We start from the raw sequence: 23,250 nt of genomic DNA, 5'->3' as shown, positions 1-23,250 counted from the left end.
TTTTCAAAATCAACATGCATAATATTTAATTTTTTGGCCTTTTATATGTGTTGATGTTCGTAACACCTTAGATTTGAATTGGCCAGTAAGGGAGATGAAGCGCTGACTTCAGCATTAATTGCACCACGCAGCACATCAAGGGGTTAAGGGCTATGAAACGGCAGATACGATGGCTACAGAGAGTACCAGTCTGCGATGGATAGATATCGTTAGTTTTATTATAACAGAAATAAAGGGTATAATTAAACAAAAAATGAAAATGTTATGGGTAGAAGAAACGAAAGGACGGTGGTTTTATAAAATCCAAAAGAGAATTGTGGAAATGAGAACAAAAATAAACAGGAGATAAAAGATCATTATTTTCACCTACAAAATTGGACATACTGGACTCAGTAGTTCATTAATTTTGATAGGGAAACATCACACAGGGCAATGTGATTATGTGGAAGACAAGACAATAGAGCATGCTATTTTGTATTGTAGGAATTACCGGATTCAGAGAAAAAAATTAATTACGAACCCTAGTAATATGAAAATGAAATTTGACATTGTTGATTTATTGCAAAAGATTCAGGAAGCAGAGGATAGCAGGCTATATTTGATTTTTTGAAGCAGTTCAAGTTGTTTATTAGGACATAAAAGGGTTTTTTTCTTGTCATGCTGTCCACACTCCTTACCGGTTGGTGGCAGTAATGCACACTTAACGTTTTTTTTGCCAATCGCCAATAAATCTGAAGGAGAAGGAGGAAAAAGAAGACTGTTATTGATACTTTTCCTCCAGACCAACAGGTGGTGCTGTCGCTGTGCCACAGCATTGACTTCTAGTGGCTAACAGTTTGGCTAACTGATAGCTGGCTGTTGGAACTCCTCCGGCGCACAGCGGAGTTCCGCCTCGGTGTCACCGACAGACAAACGCTTTGGTTCCCGCTTCCACTGTTATCCATCCGGGATGTCTCTCCTGGAGAAGTCCCCGACCCCCGGCAGGGTGTTGCTGGACGACACGTTGCCACTGACGGCGTTGATCGAAGCCAGCCAGAACCTTCAGTCCCACACGGTGAGTGCTTACCTGGACTGGCCCGCCAGCAGCGTTTGGCGTCGGTCAGAGACGCATCTGGGGCCCCGCTTCTGTGTTTCTACAAATCTGAAGAACTTCTCAAGAGAGGAGTGGTTGCTGGGTCAACTATCGGACTCCACTGTGTGTCTGTAACCGAGCGATTTGATCTCAAACTGACCTCAAGATTAAACGCAGCTGTAAAAACCCAGTTTACAACTTTAAAGCGTAATTACAGTCGTCAGAACTTCATTAGAACCACCAGATATACTCTTGGACTCTATTTTCGGACGGTCTGACTGGGCAACTTCCTAGATACTTACCTGCTGATTTGCTCTGGAGATGAAGGAGAACGAAACAGGACGGGACCCCGTGTCCGATAATAGGCCTAAGGTGCTGTGCGTTGTTGACACTCTGGCGGGGATCAGCTGAGTTGGCTCAGCATGCCGATGTCAGGCCAGCCCTCCATAAAAGAATCAGAACCTCTGCTCTCTCCTCGGTATGATCATCGTTACTGGACCTTTCTACCAGTGAAATCTGCAGAGACTATTCCTGTCTTTAATTTCCATCCAGACCCGGTCAAAGCCTTTTTGGGGCCCGATGCATATTTTCATTTGAGGGCCCATTTAGCAACAAAAAAATAAATAAAAATTGGATTTTGAGATGCAGGGTGATATTTAAGTGTGTCGTTTTATTTTAACTATTGGAACGTAACATTTACAGAAAAACACTGAATTTACAGTAAACAAGTTAAGAAGTTTAATATCTTATATTTCTCCAACACAGATATCAGCCAACAACAATAAGAGTTTAGCCTATTATTTGTGTACCGACTATAAAAATGTATAAAAAATATTGTGTAGTAGCATTTAGTTTTGTATTACTCAGTGTTATTTTAAAAAAAGCATAATTCTAATTTGGTTCTCTTGGGGGTTGTGTGGGGGCTCATGTGCCTTGGGGTGGCTCTGTTTCCGCCGGTTCTCTGCAGATGCTGTCAGCATTAAAGGTTTACCCTGACACTGAATGTTCAGCTCTGTTCAGTAAAACACCAGACTACTTCAGCAACACACAATAAAACACGTTTAATTTGGAAATGATCCACCAGCATCTCTCCTAGCTGCTGCATGCTCACATGCATACACACTCGTGTACATGCACGCACATACTTACACACATAAGGGAAAGGAAATGACGTCACAGAAGAGTGCCCTCTTTAGGGAGTAGCTTATCTAGGAGAGAAAAGGAGTGGAAATCCACTCCATATGGAAGTGTGGCGATGGACCAGCACTAAATGTTGAATTATTTCTCTGTTGTTCTTAATCAATGTTTAATCAATCAATCAATCAATCAAGTTTATTTGTACAGCACATTACAGCAACAAGGCAGTTCAAAGTGCTTTACATCATAAAAATACAAAAAAAAATCTAAGTTATAGAACACACAGTTTCACATCAAATATATTGATTAAGGTTTAATTTAAAATGTTTAGGAAGCAGTTCTAAGCAGCTGGGTTTTTAGTTGTGATTTAAAGGAAGTCAATGTTTCAGCTGTTTTGCAGTTTTCTAGAAGTTTGTTCCATGTTTGTGGTGGATAGAAGCTGAATGCTGCTTCTCCAGGTATGGTTCTGGTTCTGGGGATGCAGAGCAGAACCAGAAGACCTGAGAGATCTGGAAGGGTAATAAGGCAGATCTTTAATGTATTGTGGTGCTGAGCCGTTCAATGATTTGTAAACTACCAACAGTATTTAAAGTCTCTTCTCTCAGTGGAAGGACTTTAGAACTGGGTGATGTGCTCGACCTTCCTGGTTTTAGTCAGAACGCCAGCAGCAGCGTTCTGGATCAGCTGCAGCTGGAGGACTTTTTTATTCAGTCATGTGAAGACACTACTGCAGTAATAAATACGACTAAAGGTTAATATGTGGATGAGTTTCTCTAGATCTTGCTGAAACATTAGTCCTTTAATCTTGTAAATGTTCTTCAGGAGGTAGAAGGCCAACTTTATAACTGTCTCTAGTTTCCTGCTGTAATAACTGAAGCTGTGCATTGACTCTATATCACTCCTCTTTTAGTCCAAAGATAATAACTTCAGTTCTGTTTCTTTCTGTTCAGGTGGAGAAAGTTTATCTGTTTTTATCTGATCTAAGCATGTATTCAGTGATCGGATGGTTCTGAGTCACATGGTGACATCATAATGTAGAGCTGTATATCATCAGTTATAGTAATTAATCTTATTTCCTGTTATAATCTGAGCTAGTGGGAAAATATAGATATTAAATAGCAAGTTCCTAGGATAGGACCTTGTGGTACCTCGTATGTGATTACTCTCTGCATCAGTGAAAATTTACTCATTGAAACAAAGTAAACAAACAAAGAAATCCCTGTTCTTTATGTCAGACTGGAACCAACTGAGTTGTGAACCGGAGAGTCCTCCTCAGCTCTCCAGTTGTTTCAGTCATGACCAGCAGTGTAAAAACTGCGCTGAGGTCCAACAGAATGACAAAAAGCAGCTGGTCATTGTTAGGAAGCCATTCAACTGTTGAACCAGGTTTTTCAATAAGAATGTTGGTTTGTTATCAAACCAGTTAGTACTGGTTTGTACTGGTGTTTTTAAATGAAGTTGGCTGGATGAAGCTGTTATCTGAGGCCCTGATGGAGGACAACTGGTTCAGCACAGATTCTGACTCTGGGGATGGACTTAGACTTGATGTGAAACCTTTTTACTGATGAGCCTGGAGGTACCAAACGTAAAAGCTGCTGGGTTGGTGGACATGATAAATTGATAAATTGTCCTTCAACTAGCAGTAGAAGCCAACATTAAACTGGTTTCCAATCAGCGGCGACCTCAGTGCTGTTCTGCTCGTCTGTTCCAGTAAATCTGCAGCTTCACAGGAAGTGATGTCAGCGCTTTTACTGTAATTCTAATGACCAGAACATTACGACAGAAGCCTGACTGTTGAGCCTCAGAGCAGCTGCTTCCAGCTATGTTCCCCATGTACTGTTTACATAGGAAGTACTTTTAATGTAAAGGGAAACAAGAAATCAGAATATTATTATGTTGTAAACTATTATGATTAAATGAGTTCAACTTTTTCATCCCCCCTTTCGGTCACACAGTAACCAAATAAGTGGTGCATTTGCTTTTAATTGTGTATGTAGGTTGGTAATAGGGTGCTGCAATTAAACTTAGGAAAATGTAGATTTATTTTGTTTCGATTTTTCTCTTGATGGAAAGTTTGAAATAAATTAATCAATTCAAAATTCAGTTCAACCGTTAGGAATGAGTTATCATTGCCTTAAAGTCTGAAACAGTCTAGCCAGCAGCAGATTTAAAGTTGAACCAAATCCTGAAAAACTATTAAAAGGTTGTGAATTTATAATAAATATTGATTAACATAAAAAAAGATAGAATAATGTCATTATGAACGAAATCAACTAAACCATATTCTTGATTTAACTAATATTTTGAGATTAGATGCCTTCGCATAGTTAAAACGTTAAATATTTATTCATTTTTAGCAAGTGAAACTCATATATTCTCTAGTAACACAGAGTGAAATATTTCTCATAACTTTGATGATTCTGGCTTAAAGAGAATGAAAACAAAAATTCAGCTTCTCAGGAAATTGAAATATTTTGATGTTTCATATTCGTGGAAGGAAAAAAATTGCAATAGGAATAACCGCAGCTATGATTATTCCTCTCATAGCTGAATTAGTATAACCTAATTTAGGTTTTGATGCATTTCTTTATTTTACCTTTTTTCTATTTCCTCCCAACTACACATATTTACAACTTTTATAACGAGTAAAATAGTTTTTAATTTATAAGGTGTACTTTCTCTGAAAGCTTTTTCATTTGATTATATTTTCATGAAATGTTTTTTGCCTCTGAAATGATGAAGGATGATAAAACATGCCAAATATTTTCTGTTTGTCATGACGTTTAAATGTTTATGTTCAACCAATCACAGCAGCTCATTATAAATACTTTAAACTAGTGGAAGATGCTAGCACGTTGAACTGGAACTGAATAAAGGAAATCCTGACGTCTTCTTTGTCTCTCAGGAGTACATCATCAGAGTCCAGAGGGGCGTGTCTTCAGACAACAGCTGGCAGGTAAACACACCAGATATAGCCATGGTTGTCTGGAAATATTTTAATAATTAAAGTATCTATTTTTCAAGGTTTGTTTGACCAAACAGAGGTTAATGTTTTGTACTTAAAACAATTGATTTTATTGATTATTAAAATTTCTTGTTCATTTTTGGAAAATCTGGATTTTTTTCCAACCACTGTGGTTTAGAGTTATGCCAAGGCAGCCATCTTGTTTCACAGCTTGTCCATATGTACAGCCTTTAAATTCAGGTTGAGTCTCTGAGGTTATGATGGAAACAGAAAAATATTTTCTGTCATTTGTAATTTATTTTTAAGAAAAGAAAGGGATGAGAAAAAGTCAGTTGAAGCTGACAGAATGTGTTTTCTGTAGGTTATTCGCCGCTACAGCGACTTTGACATCCTGAACAGCAGCCTGATGGTGAGTTTCATGCTAACAGAAACAAACGCTACATTAGCGATGAAACATTAATAAACTGCTATGAGTTTCTAATTCTGTTTGTTGGGTTAAAGCTGCTATATGTAACTTTTATAAAGAAATATATTTTTTGTATAGTGATTGAACTGTCATGTCATGACAGCTATGCTAACCAGCCCAGGCTAGTTCAGGCTATGCTAACTAGCTGGAGCTAGCTCTCCATTCTCCTCTTGGCGATAATCCCCAAAATGGCCACAGCAAAAACCACCCAAGTCAGTTTGTTGTTCAATAATAGTTTAAGAATTGTTTTTTTCAAAATGGTTTATTTTGTTGAGTATTTATCACCCAAACAATGTAGACATAGTCACAATACAATACTTACACCTTTTTAAATTATGTACCTAAAACTTAACCAAAGTATGAAAAACTAAAACTACTACTATAACCAATAAAATCTAAACTAAAACTAAACAATATTTAACTAATAAAAACTAGCAAACACACTCTAAAATCTGACTAAAACTAACTAAATTAGACAAACAAAAAGTGAAACTAAACTATAATAACAAACCCAAAACTATTTTAACCCTGATTTGAACATAATGTGTGTTTTCAAGGACTCAGTGTAATAACGAATCCTGATGAATCACTAGGAAGTGTTTTGTGGTAAAATGGCCGCGTGGAAGAAGAAGAACAGCATGCAGTAACCTGAGCTGCAACTTCCCAGGTCCGTTGGTCTGGGTTTTCCCACAGCTTCGTCTTGGCTAATCTGCGTCGCTGATAGACGGCTGATTGCGACATTCGGACCCCCTGCTTGATCCTGCTAAACAGAGTCTGAGTTCTGCTGTTTTATCCGTCCAAATCTGAACTTTGACATATTTTTTTAAAGTTGATTGATTTGTGCTGCGGCTCAGGAATATGCAGAATCACCAACCGGTAAATATTAGCTCTGAGATTATGTTTTTAATCAAAGTGCAGAACCAGAAAATTACAATGAAATCTAGATGCTTCACTTATTGGTGTGAAACTAGGGAATACATTTAATAATCTCAAATTATGTGCTTTTTGGTGAGTTTTTTTAAGAGCCTTAAATTGTAAAATTATAAAATCTTATGCTGGTTTGTAGATGTATATATGTGATGTGTTTAGATATCTTTCATTTGTGTAGACTGCTGTCTATGAAAGGGTAGGTAAGTATAAACCTGCTTTATTTAGTGAACTTATTGGTATATAAAATAATCTTTCATTTTGCTTCCTTTTTTGTGACGTAAGGTAAACAAATAAAGCTAATCTTATCTTACTGCTTTTATTTCAACCAGAAAAGCGTTCATGTCATTTTTTAAATTCATTCACTTAAAGATAAATATAAATAGTTCATATAACTATAAGAAATGATGAATGAAAAGGAGAAGAAAAGAGTATAAACTTATATCTGCTCCCTATTAAGTGCTGCTGCTGCTAAAATAATATTTATTAATCTGGAGCTGAACAATAAATCAATAATAGATATTGCAATAGATGTGTGATGAATATCAATAGATGACACATCTGATAGAATATTCAATATGTTCACTGAACTCTGATCCAGAACCGCACAGCATTCTGGGAGATGTAGGCAGAAGAAAAACTTTAGCCGCTAAACCTCTCCTGGGTAGCTAAGCTACGTTGGTGGGATCAACTAGCTTTTTGGTTACCTAGCAACAGCCTATTGAGTAACGGCGCAGCAGCAGTTTCAGGTTTTGCCACCGTGCCTCTTAGCTGCTTAAAAGTAAACAACTGTGTGAAATAAAAACTGTGGATTAATGAGAAAAGGTCATGTCTAACCAAACTGAAATACTTCCAGTTTGGCAAAATGTCAGAAATTTGAAACAAAAAAGATAAATAATTATCGATATCGACTGATATGTTTTTCAGCCATATTGTTCAGCCCTATAATCTGGTTACTGTATTTACATTTTTTTTTATATAAGCGGTGTTTGTTTGAAATTAGAGATATTTCTTACTGACTTGTAAATGCAGGAAAGGTTTGAGTGTAACGGTTTGCAGCCAAACCTTAGTAGAACCGAGTCGTACCCTGGTATCTGGCCCGGTCTGCTTACGTCAGGCATATTATTTTATACTAAAGGGATATTTTGAATCTACAGACTTCAAAGTCTAAGTTATCTGATTTTTAACCCTTATTTGTTGGAGTAAAACCAGACACACAGAGACCTGGGGATGAACTGGAACTGGGTCCTGTAAGACACTCGGACTGGACCAGTTCTGTAGCATTTCTCTCCACCTTTGTCCCGTCTTTTGGTCACAATCACAGGAAGCTGGCAGTGTTTCTGCTCATTTCCTGTTCTGAGTTATCGCCCTAACTTTGAACTGGTGTCTTCATCCAGCACCGAGTGGCACCGGCTTGTCTTGGGATCTGTGTTTGTTCAAGCTGCAGGATGTAATTTCTATAAAATATATATTCTTTTACATATTTGTTGAAACTGTCACTATGCTAAATAGCTCAGGCTATGCTAAGTTAGCATAGCCACCAATGATGGCAGATAAACGGTTTTCCTTTGACTATAAGTTGTTTCTCCACCTTTAGTGTGTTCATGAGTTGATTGACAGCGCTAAGACCCGCCTCCTGGCTCTGATTGGTTGATTTTGGTCAAAGACCTGAATTTCTTCAGATGGGCATATCAGCTCAGGGAGAAGATTGAGGAGATCTATATTTTCACAGATTGTCTCATAGCAAGTCACAACATGGTGACAGTTTTAACCGATATGTTAAAAACATTTTTTTTTTAGAAAAGTTAAATACTGCAGCTTTAAATCTCAGTAAAAAGCTTGTGGAAGAAGGAAAACCTCTGGGTGTTTGTTTCCAGATCTGAATGACTTCCTGCTTTCAGGTGTGTGGAATCAGTCTGCCGCTTCCTCCAAAGAAGCTGATCGGAAACATGGACAGAGAGTTCATAGCAGAGCGGCAGAGGGGACTGCAGGCCTACCTGGACTCCATTACCCAGCATCCCCTGATCTGCACTTCCCTGTTTGTCAAGAAGTTCCTCGACCCCAACAACTACTCTGCCAACTACACAGGTTAACTTCTGGTTGCTGTTTTCTGGGGTTAAGGAGCTACTGAATTTCCTCAGATATTTAATCCCATCCTGAAGTGAATGTAGACTCTAGCTGATGCAGTCTGTCTCTTTCTGCCTCTTAGAAATTGCTCTGCAGCAAGTCTCCATGTTCTTCAGGTCAGACCCAAAGTGGGAGGTCCAGGAGCCCCTCAAAGACATGGGTAAGCATCGCTTTGATGGCGCTAACTGCTGCTGCACTCTGACCTCTCACGCCAGGAAGTGCATTGGTGTCATGAGTTTTATGCCAGCTAAAAGTGAAATTATTATACAAGACAAACCAGAGAGGATCCTGTTTTCTGTCCTCCTGATAAACATTGTAGCTGTTCAGCTAAGCAAAGCTAGTGGAATCTACTAACTCTCTCCCTCTTTGGTTACCTAGCAACTCACTCACTCTTTGGTTACCGAGCAACTCACTCACTCTTTGGTTACCTAGCAACAACCTGTTGAGTAAATTATGCATCAGCAGTTTCAGATTTGGAGTCTGTTGCTTCAAATTGCTTAAAAATAAACATTGTGAAGTGAAAACTGTGGCTAAAATGGGAAATGTCACGCCATCAGTTTGGCAGCATTTCAAATATTTAAAATAAAAAAAACGTAATCAATAATCATCGATATCGACTGATGTTAAATTCTTAGATCATGACAAGTTTTTCAGCCAAATCGTCCAGCTGTATTTAAAATGATCACCTCATCTATAAGAGAAAGCACAGAGAAACTGGAAAACGTTGGAAACCATGTTCTCTTATTTTGATTGATGAACTCTGGCGCTGACACAAGCACTCCGATTAGAGTTCAGAAACTGTTTAGAGAATAAAAATATGTCCTTTGTTCTCCCACCCTGGGGAAATTCAGCTGTAACAGCTGCACACAAAAATTAAAACATGTTAAATAAATAAAAATGTATTAAAAAGCATTAAGAATTATTTACTTTACAACAAGGAGACAAAAACAACATAAAAATACTGTGCAGTTATTAGAAACGTCTTACTCGGGTGCAAGTAGGATGACCTTATTTAAGTAGGATGACCTTATTTTAAAACAATGTTATGTGCGTTATAAAGACAACAGACTATTTTACATATGAAAAATAAAAACAGTGCAGAGGAACAGATGAGCGACTTTGTATTTTTGGGAAATTGTAGTTGTTAATTTTACAGAAGAGCGACAGATTCGATCTTCTGAACTCGTGCCATTACAGGGGCCACATCGTCATCCTTTGCTTCCTGATTTAGCCAATGTGACTCAAAATGCCTTTAATCATGGAAAACTGCGTTTTAAAATTAATTATCTGCTTTTTTTGGTCAAATGTTGGTGGTATATTAACTAAATACACTGAATTAATTCTGGAAGATTTTAAAATCTGTTTTGTAATTTTTCAGGATGGAGAATAAGGAAGAAATATTTCCTGGTCAAAAATAAGGAGCAGCCCAAAGAGCGCTTCCTGCTGAGCTGGGTAAGCAGGACGCCCGACTCTTCGGGTGTTCCCTTTGAACTCTGACCTGCGACAAAGGAGGACTCCTGAAGCATGTGGCTCAGTAGAGCGTTGCTTCGAACAGCAGCAGGATTCAATCAGGCTGATCCCTGTTTTTATTTGTCCCTCAAACGCTGTAAAACCTTCTATGAAACTTTAAAATCTCTCATTTTTCCTTTAACTGGATGATTTCCTCCTTCTGTCTTGGCTGAAAGTCGCTGTACCGATTAGTTCAGGGTGAATCAGACAGAACCGGCTCCGTTCCTGGTTCCTGACTGGTTGGGTCTGATGTTTCTGTCCATTCTTGACTTAAATCCTACAAACGCAGTTCAGCTTTATCCTGTGTTCTTTCTGAAACCGGACAAAGTGACAAGTTAATCCCTTAAATCAATGACCAGAGGAACAGCAGCAGGTTTTCTGTTTGACCTCCTGTTTTTGTGCCTGCAGGTGGATCTGGGTCCTGATAAGTTCCTCTCAGACAAAGACCTGCAGTCGGCCCTGAAGCTGCTCTCCAACCCGTCTGTAAGCTCCCTGCTCTCTGATCTGCTTCGACATTGTTCAGTTGTTTTCACTCTGCAGTTCTCCAGTTCCTGTTATCAGGGATTTGATGTGGAAATGGTGAAAACTGCTGCGTTGCGACTGTTTCTGACGTTTCCTCTGACAGAATGGGTCGATGAATGAGCCGCGGTGCGAGAAGTGTTTCCCTACTTTTGCTTTTTTTTTACTGCGTCTGTAAGCACAGAAACTGCAGAGTCATCAGAGTCCTGCTAATAAGCACAGCAGCGAATCGGGTCAGAACTCATCCTGACCCGATTTCTGTTTGGAGTGTAGTTAACCCCCATGTTCTTCAAATCTAACAAAATTGGTGTCAAATGTTTGTGCAACAAATTTTTTCTTTTCAGTTTAAAGGTATTAATAAATGTTTCCAGAGGTCATGAAAGGTCAACCCCCTACCCTCTTCAAAAACAAAAGTTTGGTCCATCAACTGCAGCAAAAATTGTTGTTGGTGCTGATTTTGTTTGTTCAATTTTGTTTTTCAAACGAAATTAGTGTCAAACGTTTGCAAAGTTTTGACACCAATTCCGTCAAACGTTTCGTTTAATTTGGGTTCTGTTGGGGGTCTGGTTGACCCTTTGACCTTTAAGCTTTCATTAATGTCTTCAAAGCAAAAGCAGCAGAAACAAAAATGTTTTTTCCACAGGCATAGCTGAGTTTATTGACACAAATTTTCTCTGGTCTGAAGATGAAGAGGGGCTGGTTGACCTTTCATGACCTCTGGAAACATTTATTAACATCTTTAAAATGATGGCAGCACAAACGTTTAATGGTTGATGTGGGTCAGTACCAAGTCCTGGTGGAAAATGAAACCAGGATCTCCATGAACCCAGTGGACCAGAACCAGAACCGGCAGATGACCCATATGATCACTGACAGTGTAGACTTCAGTCTGGACCTCCATCCTCCTGGTTCTGGTCCTGTTGGTTCTGGGTAAGGCCGTGACTCTGAGCAGCCCAGACGGTAATCATGGTCGGTTCTTTTCCAGACGGCGTATCTGAGTCCGCTGCTGTTCTCCAGCACCAGCGAGTCTTCGGCTCTGCTCATCCGGCCCTTCAGTGAAAGAGGCTCCCTCAGGGACCAGATCTGCAAGGTAACGGGCCTCCAGCTGCATGCGCCGCCTCTGAAACAGAACCGGTACCTCTCTGACATTTGGCCGGACCTCCTTTAGCTGCTTTTTCAAACACACTTTCTCTGTTGGATCAGTTCGAAACATTTCTGTAACGTCGAAACATTTATTTCCACCCAGAGTCGGTTTACGGTTTCTCCAGGTTGCTGTGGAGAAAGTTGGACCTTTAAGGTCCAGACCCTCCAGTGACTCTTTGGGGGTTCGGGCCTGGACTCTGGAGGCCAAACTGCCTATTGAACCTGTTCAATCTGCACCTGTTCAACGTGAATCTGAACCTGTTCAACATGAATCTGTTCAATGTGAATCTGAACCTGTTCAACATGAATCTGTTCAATGTGAATATGAACCTGTTCAATCTGAACCTGTTCAACGTGAATCTGTTCAATGCGAATCTGAACCTGTTCAATCTGAACCTGTTCAAGTTGTACTGTTCATTTCTCTCATTTCTCCCTCTAGCGTTTTTGTTTTGGTTGCATTTACCCAGAATTCCCTGCTCTGTAGTCCACTTCCTGCTTTGGAAGCGATCTCCAGTTCCATATTGATGAAAACAAACTGCTAAATCCAAATAAAGAACAGGTTATAAGATGAAAATACAGTTAGATTTTTCTGTTTTCCTCTCCTCCGTTATTTTCTGGTAGAATTTAACGCCTCGTCCGCTGCTCGGTATGAAACAAGGCAGGTTTCTGGAACTACTGCGGACACTTTTAGAGCTTCCTGTGGAGCAACTGTGTGGCTTTCAGGACGGACTCCCAGAGTAGAATAGGATCCTGGCTGGTTGAAGCGTTAGAGATGGATGTGATCCAGATGTTTTCTCTCCACATGAACCTGAAATAAGTCTTCCTCTACATCTGGATGTGTCCAGGTGAAACCCAGAGAGAGTCACCTGAAGAAGTACTGCAACCCCAAGAAGAGCCAGGGCCTGGAGCTGGAGCAGATCAAGCTGTTCGGCCGTCAGATCCTGGAGGTAAACATGACGCCTGCATGCATCCGACCCGAAACGCCGGCCCGCCACTGCAGCCATGTGTCTGTCTGTCTGTCTGTTTGTGTTCAGAGCCTGAAGCTGCTCCACGACAGCGGCCTGTTCTTCGGCCATCTGCACGCCTCCAACGTCATGGTGGACGACGGCGTGTGTCGGCTGGTGGATGTGGAGAACGGCATGCTGGGAGTTCCCTCTGTCCTGAGGCCAGCCTTCACGCAGCTGAGGAAGATCAATGTACGTGAGAATGACCTTCACACTCACCTGTGGGGTCCCTCAAGGCTCCGTCCGTGGGCCACTTCTGTTCCCGTTAAACGTTCTGTTTACTTTTGGCATTGAGATGCAGTTAGTCAGCGCGGGCCGCAGCCCTGCTCACAGCTCACCATCATATCGCACTGAGCACAGCCGCAGCAGTGCAGCCAGGCAGACCTAGATCTGCGTGTCGATAGCCTGCTAGTGTCCTGAAAACAACAAAAGTTTTGCAACTCACTCAGAAAATGAAAAATATTCCTGCAGACATGAATTCCTCCAAATATTCCTGCCGTTGTTTTCTTTCCACCGTTATGTTTAACTCTTTTTTTTTTTTTTTGAGTGACCCGTTCTTTAGCCACTTATTATTTTTAATCACAGTTCTCTGGGCAGCCAACTGTCCGTGTCGCACTTTGAGCTCACTTCACTGCAAATAACATGCAGCACCTGCAGACCACAGTTTGAGAAAGACTGATATAGATTTACACAAAAATAAAAAACATAATAATTAGAGAATTAGGATGACATGCAGCAGTGTTAGGTTAAATTACAACATAAAATATTGTGAAGTTATTAAAAATACCATTAAAACAATGAAAACTGTGTATTTGAGTAATAAAAACAGACTATTTACAGGAAGCGAAAATAAAACTACAAACAGCAGCAGATTTCTGAAGCTTATTTTGGGGGCATGAAGCTGTGATCAGATCACAAAACCACCTTCTGTTTCCACCTTCAGACTGCAGAAAGCATCGACGTGTTCTGCTTCGGGCATTTACTGTACGAGATGACGTACGGCCGGCCGCCGGACAGCGTCCCGGTGGACCAGTTCCCGTCCGCCCCCCACGCCGCCGTCGGTCTGTATCGCCACTTTAACCTGGATCAAACGTCCTAACAGCTCCACATCATGTCTGACTCCATGTCTGTGTTCAGTGTCGGTTCTGCAGTCCATCCTGTCCACAGACGCCTGCAAGAGCGGCATGCCGACGGTGCCGGCGCTCATCCAGACTCCGTGAGTCCAGATCTGCTGCAGACATCCAAGTGCAACAAGAAATGTTTGGTTTCATTCTCAGTTGTTCAGGCTTACAGGAAAATGAAGACAATTAAATGAATCCTGTCAAATAAAAATAAAGGAGATGACAAAATAAAAAGATTAATTTGACTGTAGGAAATTGTCAAACTAAACTGTGTCCACTAATCAGCATGACAGGAGTCTTCAAGCTTCTTACCAGTCAGTTGGCCTAGTTAAAGGATAGCCAGTCGTCACTGTGCTGTTTGGTGTGGATCACAGGAAGCCCAGGAGAAAGTTAACCAACAGTTTATAGGTTAAATGTTTGCATAAATATCCACCCTTTTAAAGAGACAGTAGACATGGAGGAAACTGGAGAGGGAGGACACCAGAGTCATTCATATTTACCGATTTATCAGCACCAATTTCCTTAATTTTAGGAGATTTGTGATCCGCTGATACTGAAATGTGAAGCTGATCTTATCAACCTTTTGTACCTCAGCAAAGGTCTAAAAATCAACCTCTGCAGTGAGAGGTTTGACTGACAGACCGGCCGACCCGGTCTTCTCTGCATGTTTACAGTAAATGGTCGTTCCACTGTTGCCACTCAGGGACTTTATTGGTATATTTAGCAACATTTCAGGCAAAAAAAAAAAAAAAATAACAGGTATTGGCCAAAACTGGAATCAGCAGCTCAGGCTTTTTAAAAGATTAGTTATCAATTTACTTTTGTTTTGTGTCTTTCAGGCTCTTCAGTGACGTTAAGCTCAAACATTCAGAAAAACTACAGATTAAGGTGAGAGTGGGAGGAGAGCTAAAAGCATCGTAGCTCAGAAATGATCAGAAACCTGACCGGGTCTGTCCTCCGTCAGGTTCCCAGCCGCCTGAAGGAGGCGCTGAAGTCGGCAAAGGGAAGTTTGGAGAAGCGGCTGCATGAAGAGCAGAGGATGGTGGGTTCTGCTGGGTTTGGTCGCCGCGCAGCTTTCGCTTTGCAGACGTGGTTAGCAGTTTTCTGGACAACCTGAGTTATTACAGAAACAAAACTGAAGTTGTTATCTTTGGACCTAAAGAGGAATGATCTTGAGCAGGGGTGGGCAATCCTGGTCCTCGGGGGGCTGGTGTCCTGCAACTCTTAGGTGTCCCTGGTTCAACACACTTGAATCCAACAGCTGAATCACCTCCAAAGTGCAGTCAAGTTCTCCAGAGTCCTGCTAACGATCTCATTATTTGACTCAGGTGTGTTAAAGTAGAGACGCATCTAAAAGTTGTAGGAGACCGGCCCTCGAGGCCTGGAGGTGCCCACCCCGATCTAGAATCAACCCACAGCTGCAGTTATAACAGCTGGAAATTAGAGATCAGGCTAAAATTTGGGTCTGAACCATCAGAATCACATAAAGACAGTTACAAAATCAGCCTTCTATCACCTGCAGAACATTTCCAGGATGAACTCATCCATGCTTCTATCTTAAGTCGCATCGATTGCAGGGGCCACCAACTCCAGTCCTCAAGAGCTACCATCCTGCAACTTTTAGATTCACTTCTGCTCCAAAATGTCTGAATTTCTTCACCAGCATTCATTCCTCTCTGCAATAGGCTGGAAACAAGCAGTTTATTTGATCCAGGTGTGTTTGAGCAGAGACGCATCTAAAAGTTGCAGGACGGTAGCCCTGGAGGACTGGAGTTGGTGACCCCTGGATTATTGCAACAGCTCTGCCTACAAAAATCAATCCTCCAGCTGCTGCTGGCGTTCTGAGCAAAACCAGGAAGACGGATCACATCACCCAGTTCTGAAGTCCTTCACTGGCTCCCTGTAGCTCAAAGAATGGACATTAAAAACCTGTTGTTGGTTTATAAGTCACTGAATGGCTTCGCAGCACAGTACATTAAAGATCTGCTGCTGTTGTATCAACCTTCCAGATCTCTCATGTTCTGGTTCTGGTTCTGGTTCCTGTTCTGCTCTGCATCCCCAGAACCAAAAACAAACATGGAGAAGCAGCATTCAGCTTCTATGCATCATAAATCTGGAACAAACTTCCAGAAAACTGCAACACAGCCGAAACACTGAGTTTCTTTAAATCTAAAATCCAGCTGTTTAGAGCTGCTTCTGAAACGTAATAAATGAAACATTAATCAATAATCTGATGTGTAACGATGACAAAATGTAATATTTCAGTTGCTGACTTTGCATTAATTCTGTGACTTTGTAGTTTTGTGTTTTTATGATGTAAAGCAATTTGATCTGTTTTGTTGCTGAAAGCTGTAGCTTGATTGATTGACCGAGTGGTTCTGTCTTTCTGCAGCTGCATCAGCACCGGCGGCTGACCCGAGCTCAGTCTCACTACGGCTCTGAAGAGGAGAAGAAGAGGAGGAAGATCCTGGCGAGAAAGGTCGGACACGGAGCAGCTGCTTAGCGCCTGCTGCTCAGGTTCAGCGTTTATCTGACGATTCTGGGCAGAAACGTCTCTGAAGCCGTTTTTGTCCCTGCAGAAATGCAGACAGTCGACGTGTGAGAACGAAGAGGACGTCTCTGTCCGAAACAACAACAACTCTGGTAGGTCACGACCTCACACACCGCTTCCTTCTCCTCAACATTTACTGGAATGAAGCAGCCAAAAAAATACTAGTCATATTACCAGAATAAAAAATTTATATAAGAACAACAAAAATCAGTGTCAAAATGAGGAATGTTGATCATCTTATGATATTTTACTTTGGTTTTGTTTCGTCTTTTAACACATCAGCATCAAATAATTATGAGCAGCAGACAAACTGATACAGAACCAGAGGAACTGAGCTAAATTGGTGTCATGGAGTTTGTAAAACAATATGTGTATACATAAAATGAAACTGAAACGTCAATAACATTAAATGTGTCTGTATCCTGAGGAACTGCCTCCCCGTTCGAGGCCAGAGGTCATGACCCCAGGCTGTGTTATTCTGTCTCCTCCAGGTTCAGGAGCCAGTTCACCTCCCACCTGTCCTTCTTCCCCCACCCCTCCTCCCGCTACAGGTACACTTGTCTTTCTGTCTCTTTAAGGGTTGGACAGGCTGTAGCGCCCCCCGCTGGTGGAGGCTGTGCTGCAGCTCAGATCAGTAGCAACATGTGTGTGTTCGGTTTTGAAACCCTGCATGTGTGATTATGTAGTCTAACTGGACTTGTCTGTCTGTCTCCTGTCCCACCAAGACGTCTCCAGGCAGGTGTCCTCCTCTGGTGTGTTTTTTTAGATGAACATTCTCTCTAAGCAGCCAAACATGAGGCGTCCTGCAAAAGTATTCACACCCAGCAACATTTTCCAAATACTTCAGTACCGATGGAGTTTTATGGCTCGGATTAACCTGAGTGAATCCTGCACCATTTTCTATTAAACATAAACTTTAAATTCTAAGGAATATTTAACACTGAAAGACATTTTAAATATCCAAAATAAATAAACAAAACAACAAATAAAATGAATTATGAAGTGTCTGTAAGCAAAATTGTCCTTCAAAAAAGTTTTAGTTGACACCAAAACATCACACTGAAGACTTTTGTCATCCAATTGTTGGTAAAAAGAGAAGAACGATAAATCAGGCTAATGGAAATTGAAATTATTGAGCGCTTTAATTTATCACGCGATCGATTGATTTATTGTAACAAGACGAAGGTGTGAATACTTTTTTCCAGCCGCTGGATCCAGAGAATAACTGAGATGTTTCTAGAAATCCTGGCTGCTTGGAAAGAAGCAAGGTCTTCCTCCACTTCCTGGTGGTTAAATCTCGATGCTGATTGGTCCGATGACCCGATAACGGCCATCTTTTCCCTCTCTCTCCTCCACCATAGAGCATGCTCCATTCTGACCGTGTCTTTGGGTAAAGTAAAATAAACCAAATGTTGTTGTTGATGATGGACGTCTGTCGGTTTTTAAAGCCGTCGTACGCCCTGATCTAACAGCAGATATCTAATATGTTGGCGCCTGAAGTTGAAAATGATGGCTGCGCTCGAACAGTGCACACAACAATTCGGCGGCAATTGCTCCCATCAGGGCGTACGCTTTTAAAAACCTCACAATCTCCAATGGCATCCAGCTTCCTTCCTCCTGTTCCCGTTGCAGATTGTGATCCGTCTCTGCATGGGTGTCTGTGTGGAGTCACAGGAACTTTTTTAGACCTTTCCCATTAGGAAACCTGTTGAACTTCAATTTATTTGCTCTATTAGCTCTGAATTATTTTGCATTCGCTCTTTTTTTTTTTTGTGCTGAAACTAATATTTATTCAGATGTTTTTTTATATGTTTTGGATGCAGTTTTCTACATCTTTAAACTGTCAGAGAGAATAAAACTGAGCAACTGTGTGAATCAGGTCTGCAGAGCCTCTACATACTTGGACCTTAAGTTGATTTTAAGCCTTAATAGCAGAAACGTTTATGATTTTTTATCATCAGTCATGACAGAAAACACAAGTTTGTTCTTTTTCAAACCAGATATCTGCATTTTAAACATTTTTATCTCAAAGATGTCATTTAGGCAGCATTTTAATTAGCAGTGGTGAGCACATTCATTTTTCATCTAGCGTTTTGCTGACTTTGAGGTGTTTAGCGCAGTTAGCTTCCCCTAAATTAATTTTTCCAGTTAAACTTTAAAATGCTAATTTACTCTCCTGTTTTAACTTTCAGCTGAATAAAATTTGACATCTGTGCTGAAGAATTGTTGATTCTTCAAGTAGTCAGTGGTTCATATTCACGGTCTTATTTTGAAGGCGTTTATGAAGCAGTTCTGTTTCCTCTTCTCACTTTTCTTTCCACCCCCCCAATAACTTTATGTCATACTGGAACAAAATAAATCATGGACAGTAGAGAACAAGATAATAACATAAATACAGGATCTACAGGTGGTGTAGAATATGTAAATATGTCAAATTGTTGAGGAGGTTCGTAGTCTTTTAAGGCCAAATATAATTTAAATTGACATTAGAGCTTTAGCATTAGCTTCCGCTAAATACCGTGTTACTGTAGCGCGTTAGCCAGACTAATGTTTATGATCTGCACTTTAGGGGTTAGCGCAGCTACGTTTTGAGTTAGTGGTTCCCACAGTTAATGATCAGAGTATTTTTATGTGAACTAGAAGTTAAAAAGTTATTTTTAGAGAGATGCTTGAACGTCTGAACGTTCGGTGAAAGGCAGCGACAGTCAGTTGTATCTAAAAACTCAGTTTCATTCTTTCGACAGTGTTTCAGGAGATGTTCAGAGGTTCCTGGCTGCACCCATCTTTTGTTTTTGTTTTTTGTTGAGGCATCCTTTTAATGATGATTCGTCCTGGAGAAAGTTTCTGCTGCTTTCCGAGAGATGAGCACGAGTTTCTCCAGGCCCGGCGCCGCCCATCTGCTGGCTGAAGGTGGAGCCTCCACCTTCTTCAAATATAATAGCAATGGTGTCAAACATTTATGCAACTAAATTTTTTGTTTTTGCCGCTATCATATTAAAGATAAACATTTCCAGTGGTCATCATCAATATAAAAATATAGCTGAGTTGATCGACACCAAATTTGTTTAATTTTTAGATGTGAGCTGGGGTTAGGGAGTTGACCTCTGATGACCTCTGGAAACTTGTTTTTAATACCTTTAAAAGGATAGCGACACAAATGAAAATTTGGTAACACTTTATTTGAAAGGGGTGTGCAAGAAACCGACATGCCACAGTCATAAACATGAAGGAGTCTTCATGGATGTTTGTGGCTGTTGCCATGAAGTGTGAATTGGTAAATAACGACATTTTAATGCAAAGTTTCATTAAAACTTGTATTAAAAGCGTCAGTTGAGCCGGCAGATTTTTAGACCTTTGCCAAAGTAGATAAGAGAAGATCGGCTTCACATGAAAGCATCGGCCGATCAGCCGATAATTAACAGCGTTGACTTTGCATTAAAAGTGTTATTATTTACAGAATGACAGCATTCGTAAACATTCATGAAAACCCCTTCATGTTACGACTGTCCATTTCAGTCTTTTTTCACATCCTTTCAAATAAAGTGCCACAGAAATGTTTTTCTGCAAACATTTGACACCAATTTTGTTACATGTGGGTAATGCCAGGGGACTGGTTGACCCTTTGACTTTTAAACTTTCATTAATATCTTCAAAGCAAAAGCAGCACAAAGGTAGTCAAGCTGATTGACACCAGTTTTGTTGGACTTGAAGAAGGTGGAGGGCCAGCTTCACTGAGATGTCAAACCTGCTAGCCGCTGGCTGCTATTAGCTTCACGTTTTGCTTTTTTGAGTTCGGGCGCTGGCTTTTCCCCTGCTGTGAGAACGTAAAACGACTAAAACTCACAGCGAGAGCAGCAGCTCTTTAAAGCAAAAGCCCGGTTCGCTCCTGCGGTCCAAACTTCCTAGAGACGCTTCAGAAAACTTGACAGTGTCCAGACTGAAGACCGATTCTCTGGTTCAGTCTGAGGCAACATTGAAATCTGGATTTAAATGTTGCACTGAGCTGATGGTGGATCGAGTTCAGTCCTGCTGATGGTCTCTGGGAGCTGCTTTCAGAAAAAATCAACCTGGAAAACTTCCTCAGTTGGACTTTGAATTATCAAGAAAATGCTTTCATTTTAGCAAAGAGATTTCTTCCATATCGTCACATCAAGTTAGATTTCACAACCTAAAATAACAGAAGAGAGTGATAATAGGCCAGCCTGTCACAACAACATGTTTTGCTGGACGATAAATTGTCCCAGAAATTATTATTGTGATAAATAATAACATTGTTGATTTGAAACCATTATCAAGTAATATAATGATAATTCAAGACCACATTATCAAAGACCAATAAACTTTAAATTCTAGTGAACATTCAGCACCGGAACTGGAAGATGTTTTAAATATCCAAATTGAATAAATAAAAAAAGAACAACAAATAAAATTAATTATGGAGTCTCTGTAAACAAAATTATCCTTAAAAAACGAGCTTGTTGAGACCAAAACACCAGACTGGAGACTTTATCATCCAGTTTTCAACAATGAATCATGCAAATGATATATTGAGCTTGTTTTAATTTATCATATGATTTACTGATTATTGCAACAGGCCTAGTATGTTTTCTGAAAAATATGTAGCTGAATGAAAATGCATAAGATATTTAGCATCTTGTTCCCATTTCTCTTCATTATTCATCCATAAACTAAATGAGGTTCTCCACCTCTACAATCCTGAGGGATGTTTTTACCCTCAGTTCAGTGTTGACGTTTTAAAAGCTTTGGTTCCCATGCGGCTGGAAGGGATCCAAAGTCCAGACTTTAGTTTTAGACCTTCGAATGGCGACAAAGATAAAAACAAAGCTTCATAGTTACTTCCTGTCCTAGATGGATCACCAGCAAAGTGACTGCTGGCTGTTTTAATTAATACTCCATTAACCTCACTATCAGGCTAAATTGTCTGGGCGCCACTCAGAACAATATGGTTGCCAAACGCTGGTACCAAACTCGGGCACCAGAAGCTGGTACTGAACACTGGCACAAATCGCAAGCAACAAATGTTGATACCAGATGTTGGAAACAATTGCCAGAACCAAATACAGGCACCAAATGGCATTATCAAACATGGTACCAAACGCTGCCACCAAACGTTTATGCTGAACCCTAGCACCAATTGCCGGTACCAAATATTGGCACCAATCATCGGCACCGATTGTTGGCTCTAAATGTTGGTACCAGTCACCACCACCAAACATTTGTACCAAACTTTGGCACCAAGCACTAGTGCTAAGCGTTGGTAAGACCTGCTTGCACCAAACACTGGTACCAAGCATAGGCACCAAATGTTGGTACCAAACGTTGGTGCGGCTAATGGCGGCCCGGCAGAAAATATCAGAAGGGAAACGTAGAGAAGAACCAGGTAATGAGTTAGATCTGTAGAAAATGGTTGAAGATCAGGAGCTAAAGTCAGGAAATGTTTCCGGTCCCATCAGGTCCTAAAGGTCCATCTGGTGCAACCCGAATCCAGAACCAGACTCTTAGTGACAGCAGCTCCCAGTGAAACCAGCAGCAGCTCCCAGTGAAACCAGCAGCAGCTCCTCTCTAACGCTCCTTCCTCTCTGTCGCTCCAGGGTCGACTCCTCCTCCTCCTCCTCCAGCTCCTCCTCTGGCTCCGCCCCCACCCACAGCGCCGGACTCTTCCTCCTCTCCTCCTCCTCCTCCGGGTCGGGCCGCGCTGCTCAGCTCCATCCAGACCTTCAGCAAAGGCAAGCTGAAGAAGGCCGACACCGCGGACCGCAGCACGCCGCGGTTCTGACCCGAAGCGTTGTCGCGGCAACCGGCCGTCCGCACTGTGCTCGCTCCGTCCCAGAGATGTGAAAACAATCACTAAGAGAGAAAACCAGTCCAAGTTCCTTTCATCTCTTCCTGCTTCTGCTGCCTTTTAACAGTTTTAGTCTGTGGCTGCGAGGAAACGGGTCAGAACTGCACAATCTCCAGCAGCCGTCGATCTTTGGCGTTTTTTTGTTTTTAAAACAGCGAGACCTCTGGATGCTGTTGGGACTTTTCTTTCAGCAAACCAGAGTAAAGTAGCGATCAAAAAAACGTCCAGAAATCTGCAGATTCTCCATTTCAAATCCACTCAGTTTTTTTTTTGTTTTTTTTTTGTTTTTTTTTGCGCATTAAAACCGAAAGGAGTAAATTCCTCCCAAATGTTTTCTATAATTTACAACAAAAGGTCCACAATCTTATAGTATTAATTTATTAATGAAGTTGTGACTTTAGGAGAAATAAAGTGAATATTTTATGTGTTGAATGTCCAAATTCAGACATGTGGATGTCTTCCAGCCGATGCTGGACTAAAACGACGGAAACAATCAACCGTACACAACATTCTCCCTCCATACAGCCTATCTGCTCTGAAGTTAACCCTCAGCTGTGTCTGCCAGGCATAGTTAACCCTCATCAGTGTCTGTCAGGCGTAGTTAACCCTCAGCTATGTCTGTCAGGCGTAGTTAACCCTCAGCTATGTCTGTCAAGCGTAGTTAACCCTCATCAGTGTCTGTCAGCCATAGTTAACCTTCAGCAGTGTCTGTCAGGCATAGCTAACCCTTGTCAGTATCTGTCAGCCATAATTAATCTTTACTTTGTCTGTGAGGCATAGTTAACCCTCAGCTGTGTCTGTCAGGCATAGCTAACCCTCAGTGTCTGCCAGGTGTAGTTAACCCTC

At 41.0% G+C, this 23,250-nt stretch overlaps 1 protein-coding gene and 1 long non-coding RNA gene across 5 annotated transcripts in view; one reads left to right on the top strand and one right to left on the bottom strand.

The window, feature by feature from the left end:
* Positions 1 to 789: 789 nt before the first annotated feature.
* pxk (PX domain containing serine/threonine kinase) overlaps positions 790 to 23,250 on the top strand; it is a 26,874-nt gene continuing 4,413 nt past the window's right edge. The window contains exons 1-20 of one of the 4 annotated variants that reach the window (XM_015044004.1): positions 790 to 1,054; positions 5,115 to 5,165; positions 5,536 to 5,583; positions 8,469 to 8,655; positions 8,777 to 8,854; positions 10,073 to 10,146; positions 10,612 to 10,686; positions 11,708 to 11,812; positions 12,711 to 12,812; positions 12,900 to 13,061; positions 13,813 to 13,930; positions 14,007 to 14,085; positions 14,830 to 14,878; positions 14,955 to 15,032; positions 16,383 to 16,469; positions 16,570 to 16,633; positions 17,033 to 17,092; positions 17,267 to 17,293; positions 17,903 to 17,931; positions 22,154 to 22,234. In XM_015044004.1, the coding sequence (XP_014899490.1) occupies positions 950 to 1,054; positions 5,115 to 5,165; positions 5,536 to 5,583; positions 8,469 to 8,655; positions 8,777 to 8,854; positions 10,073 to 10,146; positions 10,612 to 10,686; positions 11,708 to 11,812; positions 12,711 to 12,812; positions 12,900 to 13,061; positions 13,813 to 13,930; positions 14,007 to 14,085; positions 14,830 to 14,878; positions 14,955 to 15,032; positions 16,383 to 16,469; positions 16,570 to 16,633; positions 17,033 to 17,092; positions 17,267 to 17,293; positions 17,903 to 17,919 (1,566 nt within the window). In that variant the 5' untranslated portion in view covers positions 790 to 949 and the 3' untranslated portion in view covers positions 17,920 to 17,931; positions 22,154 to 22,234. Of the gene's footprint in view, positions 1,055 to 5,114; positions 5,166 to 5,535; positions 5,584 to 8,468; positions 8,656 to 8,776; positions 8,855 to 10,072; positions 10,147 to 10,611; positions 10,687 to 11,707; positions 11,813 to 12,710; positions 12,813 to 12,899; positions 13,062 to 13,812; positions 13,931 to 14,006; positions 14,086 to 14,829; positions 14,879 to 14,954; positions 15,033 to 16,382; positions 16,470 to 16,569; positions 16,634 to 17,032; positions 17,093 to 17,266; positions 17,450 to 17,902; positions 17,932 to 22,153; positions 23,236 to 23,250 lie in introns of those variants that run through there. The other 3 variants (XM_015044006.1, XM_015044003.1, XM_015044005.1) reach the window with 3 other exon arrangements.
* Positions 22,695 to 23,250, bottom strand: part of LOC106954482 (uncharacterized) — a 4,157-nt gene continuing 3,601 nt past the window's right edge. The window contains exon 2 of the long non-coding RNA XR_001426375.1: positions 22,695 to 23,100. This is a non-coding gene — a long non-coding RNA (uncharacterized LOC106954482). The remainder of the gene's footprint in view (positions 23,101 to 23,250) is intronic.

The sequence above is a fragment of the Poecilia latipinna genome, unplaced genomic scaffold (assembly GCF_001443285.1).
Source record: "Poecilia latipinna isolate Pla-1442-1.1 unplaced genomic scaffold, P_latipinna-1.0 Scaffold659, whole genome shotgun sequence".
Classification (NCBI taxonomy): Eukaryota; Metazoa; Chordata; class Actinopteri; order Cyprinodontiformes; family Poeciliidae; genus Poecilia; species Poecilia latipinna.
The sequence above is the reverse complement of the archived record's forward strand: the minus strand, read 5'-3'. Positions and strand labels throughout refer to the sequence as shown.